This window comes from Augochlora pura, chromosome 4 (assembly GCF_028453695.1).
Source record: "Augochlora pura isolate Apur16 chromosome 4, APUR_v2.2.1, whole genome shotgun sequence".
NCBI classification, from domain to species: domain Eukaryota; kingdom Metazoa; phylum Arthropoda; class Insecta; order Hymenoptera; family Halictidae; genus Augochlora; species Augochlora pura.
Genome location: NC_135775.1, coordinates 18850385 through 18870589, shown reverse-complemented (window position 1 = coordinate 18870589; position 20205 = coordinate 18850385). Strand labels below are relative to the sequence as shown.

Here is a 20205-nt window from a genome sequence, read left to right as displayed (position 1 = left end):
CAAGGGGTTAAATCGTATATAAAAACGAAAAGACATAAAAGTACCGTCCGTTAGAAACCATTAAATAAAGTTCTTTTTCGAAATATAGTTGATAGATGCGAGGTCGCCCCATTTTATTCGCATAAGGTTATAAGAAAGTGGCGAACGTCGGGTCATTCGTTGAAAAGGAAAGATATAGCATCGAAAGGAAGATTTGTTCTGAAACAAGGCGAGTCAGGTTCTTATTTACGGCGGCACGAGGTACAGCGTCGAGGGGCACATAACGTAGGCAGGGATTGAAAACCAGGTCGAATCGGGTCGTCGGCCATTGTGCAATACTTTGGACTTGAACTGTTATATAGTTATAGCCAGTGATATCAGTAACCGTGTCGTACTTTACATGCAGGGAGATACTGGTGTCATCTCGTGGAACTCTTCGGGATGTACAGGGTGTCACGAGCAATGTGACTATCTTTTATCATTTTCGTTCCTGTATAATCCATTAATAATTCCTTGTTCGAAATCTTCTTTAAATTGCTTTTAATGTTCACGTTACCGTTAATTTTTTCTTGTTAATTAGCTGAGACGACCTCGACGAACGCAATAATAATTTCTTTCCATTTCGTTCTAATTTCTTTCCATTTGTTCTATGATTTTTATTCGTGGCAAAAATGATTAAATCAGACCTCATTTAGGTGGATTTTAATATGTTTAACCCTTTGCGGTCGTATTAAATTTATACATAAGTCATGCTGGTCGTAATTAATTTTCTTCCAGTGGACAGTAATAAGATAACAATAATAAAAGAAGGAAAAACAAAATTTATTAACTCCGTTTTAATGTTTAGACATATGTAACACAATAATATACTTTAATTTTATGTAAAAATAAAAAAAGATGAAAAAAGATAAGTAAATTGCTTTGGTAGCTGAGAGTAGACATACGACCGCAAAAGGTTAAATATTGATAGTGGAGAATCAAAATTTTTCAAATAACGTTTATATTTTGCAAGATCTGTTTGAAAGCAGATAAGAGAAACGAGATTTGAATTTCATTATCATGGACTAGCAATGGATAGTAAGAGTATTCGTATCTTGTGTGCTCATGAAATACAGTAGCGGTTCCACGTATTTGGAACAATAAATATTTGCAATCGACACTATCTAGGTATAATGGTCAATACTAACTGTGTTGGTAATAGTAACTAAACATGAAATATATAATACATATGGTTGGGTTAGAATCATAGCGGCTTAAATACTTTCCTCATTTTGAGAAACAAAGGGTGTTAAATTTATAATTAAGGTAATTCAGAGTTAAATTCATTTACTATAACTCTATTATCTATTTTACTTGTCTTTTTAATTTTCTGGCATGTGTTGATTACATTTAAAGACAAAAGTTAACATTATCGAAAATGTGACTTCTCATTTATGCAAAATTGTTACCGAAATATTTTTATATGCCTATATATTTTATTTATTATATAAATTAGTAAGAAAAATAACTGAAATACCTGAGGTATCTTTATTCTTAACGCTGCAATTATTTTCGTGTAATTCTTGTACAAGAAAACTAATTCTACCTAGAGATTTTTAACATTGATTATTTCCTTATAATATTTATGCAAAATGGCGAACCGTCTAGTAATTTTTTCCAGCAAATAAATATTATTATGTTTATAAATTCCATTGAGTAACATTAATTTAATTTAATCAGCAAATAGCTAAAATAAGACTTCGTTTAGAGATACGTATATGTAAAAATTTAAAAGTAGTCTTGATAGTTGTTTAAAATGTATTCGTACTACGAGAAAGAAATCTATTTCCGATCCAGTAGAGAGGAAGCTAATAGAAGCGATCGATTTACGCACGGATCACCCTGTGTGTTTCAAGTCTGTAACAAGCTCCACGGAATTATTCTACTGAAACGGCAAACTTTCGATCTGGGTAGTATGTAAATAGATTGTGTTGTAGACGTGGAGCCATAGACGTGGATTCGTTGCGCCCCGAAACGGGGGAATATTTTTAACTAAAACTTTCGGTAAAAAATATTCCATAATATTTGGTATGAACACTCTGGCCCGGCAACTATTTATTCACCGAATGTAAACGTACTGTCGACTTGCAAAATATGAGAAACCATATTCAAGCAACAACTTTTATTTATTATTTTGCAGTTACGTGCGTTTTATTCGTATCGAATGATCAACATTCATATCGTGTATTAATCGTAATAATGTACATACGTTTAAAAATACACATACTAAATTCAGGCTGTCGAATCAAACGTAAGTTTGTCTGTTATCGAAAGCTTTAATTTGTCAGTTATTTACAATTATTATTTAAGAATATAATCTGTAACCATTATGCATATAAAATTGTGAAACAAACAATAGTATTTTTACAGTATTTCTATTATTACAATATATTGTTTCACACATGGGTACGCGACAATTTTTATTTAATTTCATTTGAGATATGACATCGCCACCAATGAATTTAATTAATAAAAGGAATTACGTTTTTTCTGGTATTTACAAAAATAATTATCTTTTTAACTAAACGTTTATTTAATTTGAACTGAAAATAGTAGAACCGTGATCAAAGGGCTGTAATAAACAAAATCGTAGCCTTTCATTTGTTGTTCAACGAAAACATTTTACCTATTATCAGTGTCGAGTATAAGTTTTCGTATTTAGTACAATTTTATTGTTTTCTAAAGTTATTTTAATATCAGCGATTATTGTTAAAAAATTAAAACTGTCCTACACGAAAACGCAGACATTATTGACTGCCTATAAAAATCTTTGATTTTTATACATGGCACGCGAGAAACGAGATAGAACTAGTGTAGTTGAAAAATAAAAATTTTGCAGCTGATTTTTAAGAAACCAAACTGAAATAAAAATGCATCGCCTGTTTCAATAACGCGGATAAGTCCAGAGGAAAGCGGCGACAGTCTCAAATTTTCCTAACGCGTTCCCGCCCCCGTCGTTTTATCCGTTTATTTTTATAATAAATCAGAGAGAAGTGAAATTGTTCGTGAGAAAATAAGAATCCGAGACGTCATCCATTGTTTCGGGCAGTGGGTAGGACAGAATCGTAGGGATGCATAAAATAAAGCTCTATTTACAACAACACGGTACCACGCGGGGCCACCGTGGGACACATAAAACTTGGCCCAAGGATTGATGTCCTCAAGGAACTCATATTTCTACCGCGTTTCGACGTTACGCCACCGACAGCCCCATGTTTCTCGTGAATCCGGGCACGTTGATTTCCAGCTTCGCCCATGAACAGAGGAAACAATAAGAAACTTTGCAAGTTGTAAACGCTGAACACTGGATCGCGTCTCCGGAGAGATTGAATCGCGGACTAAAACCCCGGGAATTTCGTTGAGATACAGCGACTGAAAAGGAAACCGCAGAAAGTTTTTCGATGGGACGCGCGACCGCGCGCCGCTACGAAATCCCGGTCGAAGATCGACTCTTACAGAAAAGGATCATTTATCGGACATCCGGGCAATCCATTGGTCTTTTCAAGCGCCGCGCGTCATTCATTTCTCGATCACGATCCACGGACTTTGGAAAATATTTCCTGAGGGCTTCGTTCGACTTCTTTCATCGACGGTAGGTCTCTTGTGCTATGGTATCGCGTCGAATGTAGATTTCGAGTGTAATCTACTAAATGTGAATGTTATTTGCTGATCTTGATTTTCTGAATTATTATTGACAGTGATCGAAAATCACAGATTTTTATGAGATTCAGTTATCGTATTTTTAAATTGTCTGCATTTAATATGACATACGAGAGCTAGAGTTACACGCGGTGTTTTAAAAAAAATTTTAATGATCTGGAAATGAAGAATTCTTAAGGTCATTTAAAGTAACATATTCTTTTACAGTAAAAAAAAAATTTTTTTAATTTTTCCTCGTAGAATTTTCGCGCTGAGAATAAAATTGCTCGAAATGACCTTAGGTATCGCCCATTTCCCGATTGCGAGTGACTTTCAAGACACCTTGTATATTTATATCTTTCCTGATTTATTTAAAAAGTCCAAAATAGTGTAAAATAGTTTTTTTTAATTTTTTAAAATTTTTGTTATGAGTTTGATTCGCTTACTTTATCAGAAACATTAATATTGGTAATATACATAAGTATGTATGTATAAGATATTTTTCACAATGCGATACTATACATTATAATGCATATTTGTGATCGGAGACTTCGTTTTCGGAGAAATTTAATTTGGAAATTCGAGGGACCCTCTCAACTCAACTGATATCACTGCAGGCTGTCTTTACGCTAGAAAACCACTGCCGTATTTGTAAACATCCTCAGTGATATCAGTTTTTCCATTACTCTTCACCGCGATCTCCAGACCTGCCATCGCTGCATTTTTATTTGTAGAGTCAACACGGTAGACTACCGGACTCTTTTTTGCGAAATAAAAGCTTTCTCCGCAAACTGCAACAAACAAGGAACAAGATGGATTTTTCGTTTTTTTTTTTGCCATAAAGAGGAAAGCGTGGCGTTTGACAAACTAAAATTGCAAAATAACACTTTAAAAAGCTTCTCGTAGAAACAAAAGAGCGCAATTATGTACGAGACATCGTGGACGTAAATTTTCAACAATATTTCCGCTAATAAAATTCATTCAACGTTAAATAAAGTTAACTTTAGTTTAAGGGTCCAGATATTTTTGGCTTTTTTAAAAGCCAATGGTGCGCAAACCATTAGTTTAAAAGTTGTATGCGTTTAAAGTTGACAAACTTTAAGGGTTTCTCTTATATTAGCGCGACGCTATGTCACGAGTGAAGCGGTTAGATGGCAGCACAAGCGTCGATGAGCAGCCATTTTAGATAATCTTTACTTTAAAGGTTATGTCAGACTTAAAACAGCTTCTAAAGCGTATAATTTTTGAGACAATGGTTTGCGAATTTTGAGACTTGAATTTTCAAAGTCTTCTAAACAAAATCTACAAAAATCTGCATTAAATATCCAAGAATCTTTGGAAACATAAAATTTAACCTTAAATAAGTGTTATCTCTATTTTATCGAAAACGAAGCCCCGAATCAAAAAAATATATTCTTCCAACCAATTTTTTAACGCGGAATCAGCTCCCATCAGTTACACGACACCCTGTACTACATTAATTTTATAAAATTGTTGAGACGACGGTCAAACTGTTCAGAACGAAGAGAGAAAAAAACGTAGGATCGGTTTACGATCGTAATTTCGTAAAATTCGATCGCTAACCGGCGTATAGAGCGACGACAAAATTTGCCGGTGCACAGGGGTATCGGTGGGGTGGCTCTGGTTGTTGGCCAAAAGAAAAGTACTTTCCGTTCCTATCGAAACAAAGTTCTTTGGGCTGCGTCTCGTCCGATGCCACGACGTAAGTGTAGGTTTTGGCAGGGCAACGGAATCGCCGAGATGGAAGAAATTTCTGCGCGCCAAGGTTTTAGATTGCTTCGAAGCTCTTTCAGGCTGATCGGCCGTGGGGATAGGTTTTTCCATCGGCGATGGATCGCTGTACAAAGCGGGACGAACGATTCGGTAAATAGTACTGGCCTTGGTGAAAGACTGGGAGAGAGAGAGAGAGAGAGAGAGAGAGAGAGAGAGCTCTGGAAGCAAGTTTCTTTCGGCGATTAATTGAAACGGAAAACCGTTGCCCGCCCGAGGAACCGGTCGAATGTTTTACACGGGGGGAGATCAAGTCAATGCGAATTCTTGCCGCATAATATTCGAATTGAAAGAGACCTCGCCTGAAATTTCTTCCTCCACCCTCCCCTCCCCGCCCCCTTTTCCGTCAAAGTGAATAGAGTCTTTTCTCCGTTCCGCGAAACTTCTTCTTACAGGTATTCTTCCGTTTCTTCACCATTGTACCACTATAATAGGTATGTTTTCCAGGGAATTTAATGAAACCGCCGACCGCATTAAATCGCTGATAATGGGGTCGTTTCGTTTCTCTTATTCCCCCTTTTTTTCCAAGACGCTCGAGAGTATTTTATTTCTGCTGTTAATTCGGTCTGAACAGATGACCTGAATTTTTTTTTTTTATCGAATTCGGGATTATTTACGATGCATGGCGTTCGTATTTCGTTATTCGCGGCGGACGAATAAGGGTTTCATCTTGTTAACAAACTTTTGTGGACCGAGCGACAAAGACCGGGGTTCGATTGTTTTATCTTGTCGATTGTCGCGTCGGCGATATTGAAATTACGAGTGTGATAAAGCAATTCGAGGTACAGTTTTATACAGAATTTCATACAGTTTTTACGGTGCTAACGTGATTGTAAAAAATGAGTATTTTAGAAAGGTAAAGATCATTTCCAATGGAATTATATTTTTGAAACTGAATCAGGTATCTTAAATATTGTTGAGGTATTAAATTGGTGAATATTAAACTTGCAGAATTACAATTGATTGGAATGAAACGATAATTAAAAAATCGTGCCTTTGTTTTACTCGAAATAAAGCCCTGTCGTAAAGAATTAATTAAAACTGTTTTATTAATTTCTTTATATTCTATAAATTTCGGTAGATAATTTCGCTACACTAATTCCTACAACAAAAGTCTAATATAAAATCATTTATTAAAAAGTATACTGCGATTGTTTTGTTAATTTGTCTGTCTCCTTCAAATTTTAGTACATAATTTGTCTACATTAATACTTCTAGTCAAATTTAAAATAAACTTATTTAGTAAAAACTTGACTGAAATTATTTCGTTAATTTATCTGCCTCTGAATTCTAGTAAACAATCTGTCTGCATTAATTCTTCTAATCAAATTCGATATAAAGTATTCAGTAAAATGTATCTTACATAATTTATTTATATCTTGCTTTGTGCACGCGATATTTTATCTGCACTAATACCAGCAAATTAATGATTCTGTATCTATTTTACCTGTTACGTTAATCAATGCGTAGCTTGGACATAATTTACGGCAGAGTCAATAACATTACAAATTGAAATAGCGCAAATTAGAGAAACGCCTGGCTGGAACGTCGAATATACTGACACGTTAATAATTCGTTGACAAGGCAAAGTGTGTAGCATCGGCCTCTGCTCCTATTAATTTGACTCTTTACTTGGTCGTACATATCGGTTTTTCCACTCACCAGGAAGTATCGCAGGCATGCGTCAAGGTAAGGTATCTCGCGCCCAGGCCGTAAAATGTCCTGAGAACACCCAAGGAATTCCCTAGGGAGTGACCACCTTCCACTCCGATAAGACTTGCGATTTTGCCTTCTCGATGCGCCTCGATAAGACCTATGCAAACAGAAAAGACATACGATCTTTTAATAGTTTCCTCGCCAACGCCGTCGTAAAAATAGTTTAACAGTTAACGCATTATCACTCGTTGGTTATTTTATAGCTACCGATAGAGTTGTAGTTTCTTATATATATTTAATACATAATTACATGTTTAATACATAATTATTTATTTAGTATATAATTATATATTTCTCTATATTTCTTACTCAATATTTCAATAGTAATTACTGGACTGCAGAATTTATGCGAAATTCAAATTGTTTGCATTAATCGAAAGAAATAGGTTAAATGAAAATGTATAATCTTCTCTTAATATGATTTTAATATATTCAGAGCAGAGTTTCACGGTAATAAATTATTCTGTGATTATTCTTGCAATTGATTACGATAAGGTACCACCGCTGATTATAATCATTAATCAATGAATAGACTAAATCAGTAATCATGATTACGTTTGCTAATCTGTAATTATTAATTAGCAATCTATAATCGTTGACGAATGAACTATTCTTAACTGTACTAATTGATTCAATGATTATTGTGCTAATCATGACCAACATTTGCTTTGATTATTTCAATTATTTATTAATCATGAATACTTGATTTTAGCAATCGTGATATTTATCATGAACATGACTTCATCTGTCATAATAATTAATTATTAATCGAATGGCTTTTTGTCCAACTCTGGTCAAGAGTAATACAAATAAATAAAATTTGCAGCCAAGTCAATACCGTAGATTTTTATGCATAATAAAAATGCTATATATAGATTTCACCGACTTCAGCAAGTTCTATATTTTGCTGCGTTATTAATACCCACGGAATAAAGTAAATTTCTCTTTTTCCGATTCGGTAAAAATCAATAATATACGAATTCGATATGTCGTTCCACTTTTAAAGTACACTTCGAAGGGCCACTTGAAGATTAAATAAATACGTATTTGGTAGAGTTGGCTTGTAACGGCCACCAGAAACTTCGGAGTTCCGGGATTTCCTATCCTTTTAGTCCGTTTGGTCGGTTGGTTCTCTTTTTAGTATAAATTATTTATATTACGTACCTCCCCCTTCTACAGATTTATTCGCAAATCCGATAATGTTTGAGGAAAATTCTTGCCACATTTATGAATTATCAAAAGAATGTGCTTGCAAGGTTTGAACAAGTGTTTTTACTTTCTTTCTATTTTCTCTAATATTCTTCCGATTAATTCTGTAAAATCTTGATGCTCCTTAATTCGTTACCAGAATATTTTTAGTAATTAATAATGCCAATCTGTTCACATTTTTCCAATAATTGCTGATCCACATTTTATCAAAAAGTGAGTCTTTAACAGCCATAATACAATTTTTCTATAATTAATTTCTAATTTAGCATAATCTATACACATCCTTAATAGTTTTTAACAATCATAATATCATTTTTCTATAATTGATTTCCAATTTATTTTTATGCGATTTTATATAATTTCTTTCTTACGTGATTTATCGGGACACCATCCATTTGTAAATAATTTTAGAAAATTAAAGCTTTACATAACTAAATTATATAGTATACACAATAAACTAAAAGAACACTATACAAACGTGCTAGAAGTGACGTTTTATGATTTATAGGCCTGAGTATGTTTCAACAATTCAGCAAAAGAAAAGTAACTAGCGGTTTCCGTAAGGAATCCAGTGTTTCCTTAATTAAAAACGGTTTCCCATGAGAACAATACTTGTTAGACACCGAGGAGGACCTCCAGCGACAGTTCCCCGACGACATAGTTACATGCAACGCATGCTCGTGCTAAGTTTTTTTTCTTATCAATTTCATGGAACCACGTCGCGTTTCAAGTTACGCCCACGCGTATCGGGGGACTCCATATATTTTCTAGCATCCCGCGCTGCAATTCCCGCTATTTTTACATCCGGCGGTAACGATATTCGTCGAAGGTTTTACGTTTCGCGGGCAAAGTCACCTGCGCGTGATCCCAACCATCGGCTCGCATAAGATTTGACGAAATGAACGCAACGTCTCCGGAGACAAACGAAACCTCTCCTCTCGCCCCTGACTTTTTCGAGTGTTCGTCCCACGACCTCGATTCGGTTTCATAGTTTGGCGGAGTTCCTTGAGCTTATGAAAATGGCTGCCAACGTAGGTTACTCGTCATCAAAAACTTTCACAAGTTTTCACGCCGGGGTTACAGGACTCCGACCGTTTTCCCTACGCCCCCCCCCCCCCCCCCTCCTTACTGTAGCTTCCTTTTTTCGGTTTCCCGCGGGAAATGCCTGGGCCTCGTCTCCGGCGAGGAACAATTTTCTGTTTTTCCAACTGCGGAATTATTCATCCCCTGATTTAGCGAACACGGTAAACAAAAAGGCTGAGGCGCTGTCGTTGCGACACTCTACTCGACGTACACAGCGTGGCCCGGGAAATATTTGAACAGTAAATTTCCAATTTTTCTAAAAAAAAAGAAAGAATCGTGTAACAATAAACTTTCAACCAATTTAAAGTTTGAAGCTCCTACTTCTATAACGGAGTTGGGAATTAGTCGAATAAATTATTAGAGCGAAGTTTTATTCGAATAAAATTATCGAGTGCAGCTTTGTTCGAATAAATTCTTCGATTAATATTTTGGTTACATTCTTCAAACGATATCTTTAAATAAAATTTGATGTGACTAACATTTTGAGTAAAAAATATATCGAAGAAGTTCTAGAAATAAAATTCTATTTATTGTTCGAATAAAGTATACCCAACTCTGTAAAATATGTGTCAAGTGTTTCGGCATGGTAAACTAATTAAAAATTGAAAAACTTGTCGTTTTACAAAAGTGAATAATGAATTGTCAAAGTAACGAGTCTATATTTGAAAATTAGTCCATTATCGTATTTTCAGGTTAATGATTGACTTATTTTTACTCCCGTTCTCGTTATAGCAGAATGCGTGTTTAAAACGGAGTGACAGCTTAATTAATGAATCGCGGAGGCAAAATGTTTCTATAACGCAACGAATTTTTCAAATGACAACCAATTAGCAATTGAATCTGGAAAACTGATTGCGCTCGGCGCACGGTTTCGTTACGTCGAACCGTCGATTATGCGTTCCTCAGAAATATCGACTATTTTTTCAGCGACTACAGAGTTTTCGCCGGCGCCAGAAATTGGCGAAACAACAAGTTTGATTAAAATTTTCGGGACGCGAAAGTAATTTTCGGGATCGAACGAGAACTCCCCCGGAAACGTCGATCATTCGTGACTAAAATGAAAAAGAACTATGACCGGCGAAAAGTTTGTTATAATTGGAAACTGGCTCGAGGCTTTATGTGATAAATTTTAAATGACGCAGTTCGAGAACGAAATAAAAAATGTGCTTACTCTATTATAACGACCGCGATCATCTACGATTCGATTCATTATCCATTTGATATTTCTATATTTTATTAGTTAATGATCGCTCGCAAGGGAAAAACAAAAAGATTCGTCCATTACCGATTCGTGTTGAATCGTAAAGAATTCGTAGCAAGGGAACGTGTAATCAGTTTAAAGAAACCTCTCATAAATATTTCATGTTTCAGGATCGTTAAGCACGGAGCATAACTTCCACAGTCTCCAATAATGCATCCAGTTACTATAAAAATCCCCCGCGTCCCTCCCCGTAGTGTCGACCAATAGCGATCGCGAGTCGGTCACAATTAATCTTCCCTCGAAAACTGAAGACTGTGGATCAAGTTTCCGAAGATTAATTTAATTAAAATTCGAATTAACTGAAATTCAGTTCGCGCGACTATCGTTTGTAATATTTCACGGCATCTTCGTCGGGGGGGGGGGGGGGGGGAGGCAGGGCAGCTCTTTTGAAGTTCCTTTAAGATCTCCGATCGGTCGGTAATTAAATGGTTAAATAGGGCGAGAGGATTTATAGCGGTTAGACGGCGTCGATTAACGTCTCCGCGGGTTAAGTAAACATTTTTCAGTCGCCGGTTAGGCATCCACAATATGCGGTGGTTTTATCAAGTTGGAACCAATAATTACTTTCCTCTTGAACGATACTGCTTCAGAGAAATCGAGCAATTAATACTAGTCTCCTTTGTCCTCTCGAGTTTCCTCGAGAGCAAACTTCCTGTCAGGTTCTGCCGTTTCTACTGTATCCATTGTTGCTCGTAGTTGGTACGCGTTCCTAGCAATCTAATTACCACTTGAACAAGTACCAACATTTAAAACTTCAAAATCTGATTTCTCTCGCTTGCCTCTCAACTATGATTAAAACTTCCGTCAAAACACAAATCAAGCGACCGTGTCCCGTTGCCGTACGCTTCCTCGCCGTGATTCCTGTTGACCGACGTGATTCCAATCGATTTTTACGAGGATTTCGTATCCTTCGCCGACGGGACGTCGAATGGCCGTAGTTAAAAACTTCAATTTCACCTTTATAATGTTAAATGTGAATAGAGCTAAATTGTCTATAATTTGTAATAATTTTTAGAAAGACACCGAAGAATCAGCCAGTTTTATTTTCTCTCATTTATTTTAATGTTTGAACTCTATGTTACTTAGTCTTAAATTTAAATAAAAATTGATCGTGATTTAAAATGTTTTAAATAAAATATTAAATACTATTGTTCTACAGACACAAAATAGAATGAGAAGCTTCAGAAATAAAAAGAAGAACTTGGAAGCGTGGAATTTTTAAGAAATAAAATGATTTTACAATACTCTTAATTCAAAACAGCTACAAACTAAAGATAATAAATTCTAGTTAATTATATATTTATTAAAAGAATATATTTAATTATTTAAATATTAGATTTATTTTATTTTTTGATACTTTTCTTATTTCTCTCGAATAACCAATTTCATTGTCCAGACATATTGTTATCCAGAATCCATCACTCTTCAATGAAATTTCGCGATCAGTTAGACGAAATATTAAAATGAAGTACGACCGAGCCATTAATTACGGGTCTTTTCACTGTCGTACGAAATGAACGAGAACGAAAAATCGCGCGAGATTTGCGAGAAGTTAATTGACCGTGACGGAAAGCGCGAAAAAATTCTAAATCGAGCACGCGATAACTCCGAGCATTAATTTTTGTAAACAGCCTAGACATCCGACGAGCAATTAATAATTAATGGAAAAAAAAGGGGTGGAACCGTCGTCGATGTTCCATTTCATGATGCAATTTCTGTTCTCGCGGAAACGGACGAGAGAATAAATCGTAGGTCGTACCATTTCGAAATCCCGCGATAATGCATCGTTCCTTCCTTTTCAGAACGTAAATCTTTGTCCTTTTTCTGTTTCACGGCACTATGAGATTACATTTTTTATTTTTACAGCAATCCGGGGGAATCGTGTCTGATAAATTTTGCCCGAACCATTACATCCGCCCCTGATCCTTTATGTTGCAATCTTCTTCCCGATCCTTTCTACCCTTTTTTTCCCCACTTTCTTTCTTTCTTCTACCTGGCCCACGCGCGCGCGCGAATCTTTCCGCGCTGCACTTTACATATTCGCGCGACACTTTACACAATTCAAAACCGGCTACGGTAGTGTATACCTCCGCGACATTTATTTTCCACTTGCTTGAAAAATATCAAATGCAACCGATTTCTCTCGCTGAATTGCTGCTTCTCTTCAACACCGTCCGAGACACTTTACCTTCGTTCCGAGCTTCCTTTTTAAATCACACTGGGCTTCGTGCTTAATCGTTCGGCGTATATCTCTTGACGTATTCGCGAAAAGGAATATCAATCTTCATTTTTTGGAATTAAGGTTTCCAGACGGAACATGCTGTTTATTTTATTTACGTATATTTCTATATATTTCCGTATATGTTTTATCAAATCCTAATAATTTTATCAATTAAAGCTATATTGTATTAATATAAATCGAGATCACTCTTATTTTTTTAAACGACGTTGAATATTGCTTACTTAATGGTAGTATAGTTCGTGTCAGGATAAATCCAACGATCTGTTATTTGTATTATATATGTATGCAATGCCATTAAGAAGAATGCAGGTGACATCAATCATCAAGGTAGCCGACAAGAACCCGATAAACTTTTGTTGGCAACACACCTTTGTCATACCGATAAAAGTACTCGGAATAATGTAAAGGAAATATAAATTAAACATTTATATTCGTTTAAAAAAGTGATCAAACACATTCGCAGATAGATAATACGTTGAAACGGTCCAGGAAATGTAACGCAGAGCATTATTTTCCGCTGAGCGTCACCGTTTCCACGGCGACACAATGCTATCGCGATTGTGTTTCAACGATTACAGATACGTTTTATTAAAGATAAACGAGATGCTCACCTTTGACGGAGGTAACCAAAGTTAAATGTTGAGCATTCATCTCGGCCAGTCGGCGGATCACGTCGATTTGTTCCAAGGAAAGCTGCACTGCATTCAACTGCGCTGCACCGCATGGAACGTAGGCGGACCAAAACTGAAAAGCGAATGCAACGGTCGTTATCAGTCCCTTATGTTTCGTTTTTACTGAAAAAAAAATAGACAGAACGAAATAAAAAAGAGATGGCAGCGGAAGAAGCAGCACTGATTTCACGGCACGAAAGCTTTTTTTTCGAACATCCGGCACACTACGATATGCGTATGCATGCGCGATATTTTATAATTGGTTTACGTTTAAATTGGCGCCGTTGTTGCACGCTTTCGGTTCTTTTGATCACACTTCATTTTACATTCAATACAATGCACAATTTTCATTATTATTTATTCATACATTATTCGCATTTTAAATTTTCGCTTTAAAATACTTATTTTATTGTTGTTCCCCTCCTATGGTTGTCATCGGGTTTAGCATCAATGAGGCTCAATATTTAATGTTTCACTGTTACTTATTCATACGTCATTCGCATTTTAAATCAGATTTTTTCGCGTTCCCTTTATCGCTATTTCGGATGTCGCTTTCATATTTAATACTAATAAAAATGTTATCATTATCGTACTATATTTACAAATATATAGGCTCAATTGTAAAGCGGTAAATTAAGATATTTATTAATATATACATAGTTTAAGTTTATTAATTATAGAAGCGTTTAAGTAAAAATAAAAGTAATACACATGTATTATAATATTCGATAAATTTCTATTAACATTAATGTGATTTGTTTGCGAAGTAACAATCGGTAAATCTTGTTTATTGTCGGAATCATCGCCAATTATAATTACATACTTCTATTTTATTTCTCCTGCTGCATTTTTGATTATTAATCTTCTATATCTATCTAATTTTTTTTTACAACGTATGAATACGTTATTGTTGTTATCGGTAAAATGATTGCATTAATACACGATACTCAGTTAATTTGCTAAGTATATCACTGTTCTGGCGTCGAGTGAATTTGGAAATTTCGGCGCGATGGAAGGGGCGTAAATCTATTATTAATATTCAATATGTACTCGCATATCAATATCACTGTCTGGTAGTAATTAACCACTGATTGTAGCGCCATAATACGTTCGTATTCATAACACTTGAGGGTACTTATAAGTGGGTGATAGACGGTTAATTAACACTTCTCGCTGAATGAGCCAACTCGCTCTCGCACGTCCATGCAAGACACTCTGCCGATTTCGAAATCATTTTGCACGGTGCTTAACCGATTGATTTCCTAAATAACATTCATCGCATCGTATCGCTGTACCACGCGAGACATAAAAATACGTCCACTTCTGCGCGAAAGAATTAAATTAATTAATCCGACTAATTATATAATTGAATTAAAACTTATTGCTTTGAAATTAATTTCATTGTGACTGCTTGACATAACCTCGATTACTTACGATTGGTTTAACTAGTTATAACTAGTTTATTTGTTTTAATTATAATTAATTTGAGTATAGTTATTCGATTTGATATTATTGCAGAAGCTTTACAAAGAATTATATATAATTACTTATGCTGAAATTTTTTATTAACAATGCTAAAAATCGCAAATTTCTTTATTGTTCGTAGCTGGTGACGTCGTTCGATTTCGATGGAATTTCCAGCACGCGCGCAAGGTGGCAAAATTAGCGAAACGAATTCGTGAAATTTTTCGTCACGGTCTCGGATAAAACCGGTCCCTCCGCCGTCCGAAGAAAATTCGCGTCGTTTAGCCCAGTTTTAAAAAAAAAAGTTATGCCGTTTCAAAAGTGTCCTAATACTTACGAGCCGCGGCGTACGTGACTCCCGCGGCCTTGTATTTCACGGGCGTACAGGGCGCGCAATTGAAAATTCTTTAGAAGCAATTTTCGCGAGGGGGCGAGCTGCGAGGGGTTAACGTGAAAAGGAGCGAAAAAGGGGTGGGGGTAGATGTTGGGGATGAGGAATTGGGGGTGGGGAGGGGAGGGAGAGGCACACCTCCGCGTTTCACCGCGTTCCGCTTTGAGAAGCAACGTTACCAATTACTCGGCGGTCTGATTACCGTGGAGTTTCTGCGCCAGCGTAAATATTGAATTTCGGCTCCGGTCTAACCCGATTGGCATCCCCGATTCTCACGGAGTAGCTGCCACGAGATCAACGTTATTATACTAATCGGGTGGTGATACGGCGGTAGCAGAAAGACGACGGGGGCCACGGGAGTTATATACCCCGCGCGCCAAGCGGCTGCTCGAAATTTCATGCAAAATGAGTTACCCGCTTAAATTAGCGGGGCAGGATTGAACCGCGTGTTTGCCGAATCAAGAACGCCTCTGTTGTTAGCCTGATTCCGTTCATTACGTCTGACGTTCTAACAGAGGTTCTTTTTTTCTTTTTTACGCCGGCTCAAAGGGAAGGCCGCGACGAGTCTTCCGCAACGTCCCGGAGTAATTGCAACTTTCGTGGTAATTCTCTAAATTAAATTGCTCGACGTTCGGATTCGATTAAGGGAACACGCGTGTGTTTATTAATTATGCAGGATAGAGAGGCGTTTCAACCCCGCGAACGTGAGAAATAATTAAAAAGTTGAGCCATATTTTCGTTTTATATTCGTTCGATCCGGGTTTTGCTTTTTGTTTCGCGCGTTTGTTTCGAATTTTAGCGAGAACGTTCTTTATTGAATTTGTTCTGGCGACATCGTATTCGCTTATTGTGCTCGCGTTACTGTTATTTCATTCATTGAATGTTTTGGTATATTGAATTTTAATGCGTGTTTTTTTTTTTTATTCGTTGTCGGATCATTCGAAAATTTTAAGATTTGAACAAGAGACGAATGAAAATAAAATACTTTTTCGGCAATTTAATAGACTAATTAGATTGTTATTATATTGTACATTCTTATTTTTATATATTATTTCGTAAGATAGATGGAAGAGCAAACATTTATTTTGTTCAATAAATAATTTCTTGCGTTCAAAGTAAAATAGAAATATTTTTTACCTTAATTTATGTACACGTGTCCTCTACTTTAGAAATTTGCAACTTTTAATTAACAACTTTCTTTAGTACAACTCTATAAAATTATTTGAATGAAATACAAGAATTATGTACATTTTGCAGTCACTTCCGAACCGTATAATGGCTGTTAAAATATGTTGTATATTTCACTTTATTATCCCACGCATGTAAGTCACATTTTTGTTCAAGTGTTTCCTTATTTAGTTGCACTGGTTATTTGTTCATTTAATATTCATGTAAACGTATCTTCCGGATTTTATTCCGTAATAAAAAAGAATAAATACCAAGAAAGCTTGCATTTATTACCACCAACTGATGAGAACATTGGATCTTCAAAGAGCGCCATAGAGGGATGCAAAAGACGAACGTAAATCACGTAAAATCCAAGTCCGGCGGACACGTTGCGTATTTAGTAATTTAAATTGGCTTCACGAAGTTCTTTAAAGTCCGTCGTATTTTAACGAGGAAAGCTGTACGCCGAGGAGATGTGACCCCTTATTAAAGTTACCGGTTATTAATTACCCGGTTACAAATTAAATAACCAACGTTCATCTTTTTTACGAGAGGACACGGGGGTCCCGGTGTCGCGCGGCTGTAATTTTATATAAGGAAAATGAGTTTCCTATCTCGGTTAACCGAAGGGAAAAAAGAAGAGAAATGGAAAAGAAGCGAATTAAATGCGACAAGGAAAACATATCACGGCTGCCTTTTTTACGACACTTAACGTGACCAGCGAAAATAATTGAGTTGCTCGCGTGCAGCTGAAAGTTTCATGTTAAATTGGCTATTTCCCCAACCGTGAAACTTGCAAATTCCTGAAATTGCAATTATCCGCGTTGCTTTTGTCACGGGAAAGTTCTCTATCGGGAACATTCTCAAATTCAGCTATTTATGCTTCCTGCAGAATCGATAGTAACCCTTGCCTTACGATTCCTTCTGCAGCTATGTTTATTAACATCTGTTTGCTCTAGATAATTGGCTAGAAATATTTCAACTAGAAAATATAAATATTTGCAAATATTATTTCGCTTTGATTATGTTACATATGCTTCATTCGAAATAGTTATTTATGTCTGTATAAATTAAATAATAGTTGAAATATTTCATTGATTTTACGGATCTATAATAAGTACTTAAAATAAATATTTTATAGTGTCAACGTGAAACACGTAATTGAAATAAATATAGGATTGAAATTTAAAGGACAATTATTGTCATTAACCGCAATTCTCTAAATTTTTAGGTTAGTTATATGTACATAGAATGCTCTAAGCAACAAATACTTTTTTATATTTGCACCCGATTTTTCAACAATTTTTCTGCAACGCGTCTGCTGTGTGAAAACAGAATTGGATGTATATTATAATTCCGTTATTAACTCTGCAGAAGGCGCACCCCATATTGTAACACAGATTCTCGCTACGGGGTTAAATACATCGTCATTCGAAATATTAAAAGCCATAACTTTAGAATATTTCCTCTTCACTGTATTATTTTTATATTAAGATTTAACGCCTCGACATACAGACAAAGTTAAAATATATCTTAAAATTTCCCAGAATTATTTGAAACGTAATTTTTTAAAATTAATAGTTACGGTGATCCATTAGAATCTCCTAATTACATTAAGACTCGCGAGAGATAAGAATATCGAAAAAGTAATTCGTGTCATGAAACTTCCCTTCGCAGTTTTAATTTAAGTGAATAAAAAACTTCAATTATTGTTGAGGCTTCCCGGCGCGGGCCGTTAAAGTACTAAGTGACCGGCCATAACCCAGTTCCTCTCCCCCCCCCCCCCCCCCCCAGGAAAGTTTCGTGACACCCTGTAGAAAATAGAACGATCGGGTCTTTAGCCGGGTACGAGCCACCACGGCCAACCAAACCCGACGTCTCAATTTCTCTGACACCCTGCGGATAAGTACCGGCGCGCGGTGATAAGCAAACACGTAGTGGAAATCGTAGGTAATAAGCGGACGGGAGCGATAAGGTCGTCGATGCGGAAAGGAGACCCGTGCGTTCTTCCAGAAGTGAAACAGATAATAGTGACATCCAACGTTTCGCGGGGGAGGCGGGGCGTGCTCTCCGATAATGGAGAGGAAAAGCGGCACGAGAAGAACGAAATCAGATCGACGGAAATTCCAAGAAGAAATGAGATTTCCCCCGCGGGCTTCGCGAATGAACAAGATGCCTGGGCACGAGAAGCCGGCCACAATGGATCCTTGCATTCCGCGTCGGGTTAACGTTCGATGGGAAACAATTTGCTCGTTTTCGCGTGGCCGCGGCTGAAAAGCGGCGCGCGCGCAATTAAAATTCTTTCGGTTTTCGTCGGCGCGGGCGGAACGAACGGACGAGCGAGCGAGCGAGCGAGCGAGCGCGCGCGATGCCCGCCGCCGACAAGCAATTTCATCGCCGTGAAAGTAGAAACGAAAGGTCTTGTTGATTTAATTACGAATTCGAAGTTCCCGGCCGCCTTGCTAATTAAACCAGATACGCCTTGTTATCATATTTAAGCCCGAGAGCTGGTCGCCGGCCGCACGCGAAATTACATTCCGCGACAGAAGTATGATGCGTTTAGGAAAATTGTCGGGCATTCTGCGCCACCGTGGAATTTTCTTTTTCTTTGTTTTCCTCGCTGTCGCGCGACCCGGCGGTTTCCGCGCGAATACATTTTCATAATATTCGCGGCGGGGATAATCATGATTTCCCTCATGGAGGCATTGCTTCATCAACCGTGGCTGATGAGTTTGGCGAATTGATGCGCCTACGTGGCGGACGTGGAAATAGGAAGCTCATTTGCTGATCTCTGTGCATGTCTATCTTCTTTCATACTTCTCTCTCCTCCTTTCTACGGACCTTTCACTTTCTATTCATAGATTTTCCCATTTTTCATGGGTTCGATTGTACGCAGATGCGCCACCCCCGTATCCTCCCACGCGAATCATACTCTTTGCTATTCCTAACGAAAAATGATGATTGGTTCAAAGTGAGATTTCCTAGATGATCGAACTAGACGCATGGCTGAGTAAAATGTTATTTTAAACCGTGATAAACGGAAGTAGTCGAGTATAACCTATAATATTATCTTTTTTATTCAACAATAAGAGGAATTGAAAATACTGAGGTTAATATTTTTAATACTGTTGCTTTTTGTAGAGAATAAAAATTCTGACATCAATAGTAAGACACAAAAGTCAAATATGACGTCTTCCCTTCCTTAAATAATTTTAACTTAACATTCTCGTCACTATTTTATGTTTCGTCTAGCCACTTTTGTCATAAATGCATAAAATCCTCAGTATTGTTATAAAGAAATATAAGTAATATAAGTATAAGTGTTATAACATAAGAGAAATATAATTATGTGATAATGGAAGTATATTCGATTACATTTATAATATAAAATTAATATATATCATTTCATGCCCCAGTTTTCAGAGTAAAAATATTTTCTCCATCATAATTTCTGTTTCCATTAAAAATACCATTTTGTCTGATCCATATGTCATTCGCGACCCTTTTAATGTACTTTATAGTAGCAATTACAATACTTTTCGTATACTACTAT

General features: G+C 36.5%; 1 protein-coding gene across 1 annotated transcript in view; it reads right to left on the bottom strand.

Moving 5' to 3' along the window:
- Positions 1-20205, bottom strand: part of LOC144468457 (dipeptidase 1) — a 185655-nt gene that overhangs the window by 32340 nt on the left and 133110 nt on the right. The window contains exons 5-6 of the mRNA XM_078177922.1: positions 13571-13703; positions 7111-7261 (exon numbers count right to left, since the gene is read on the bottom strand). Of these exons, the coding sequence (XP_078034048.1) occupies positions 7111-7261; positions 13571-13703 (284 nt within the window). The remainder of the gene's footprint in view (positions 1-7110; positions 7262-13570; positions 13704-20205) is intronic.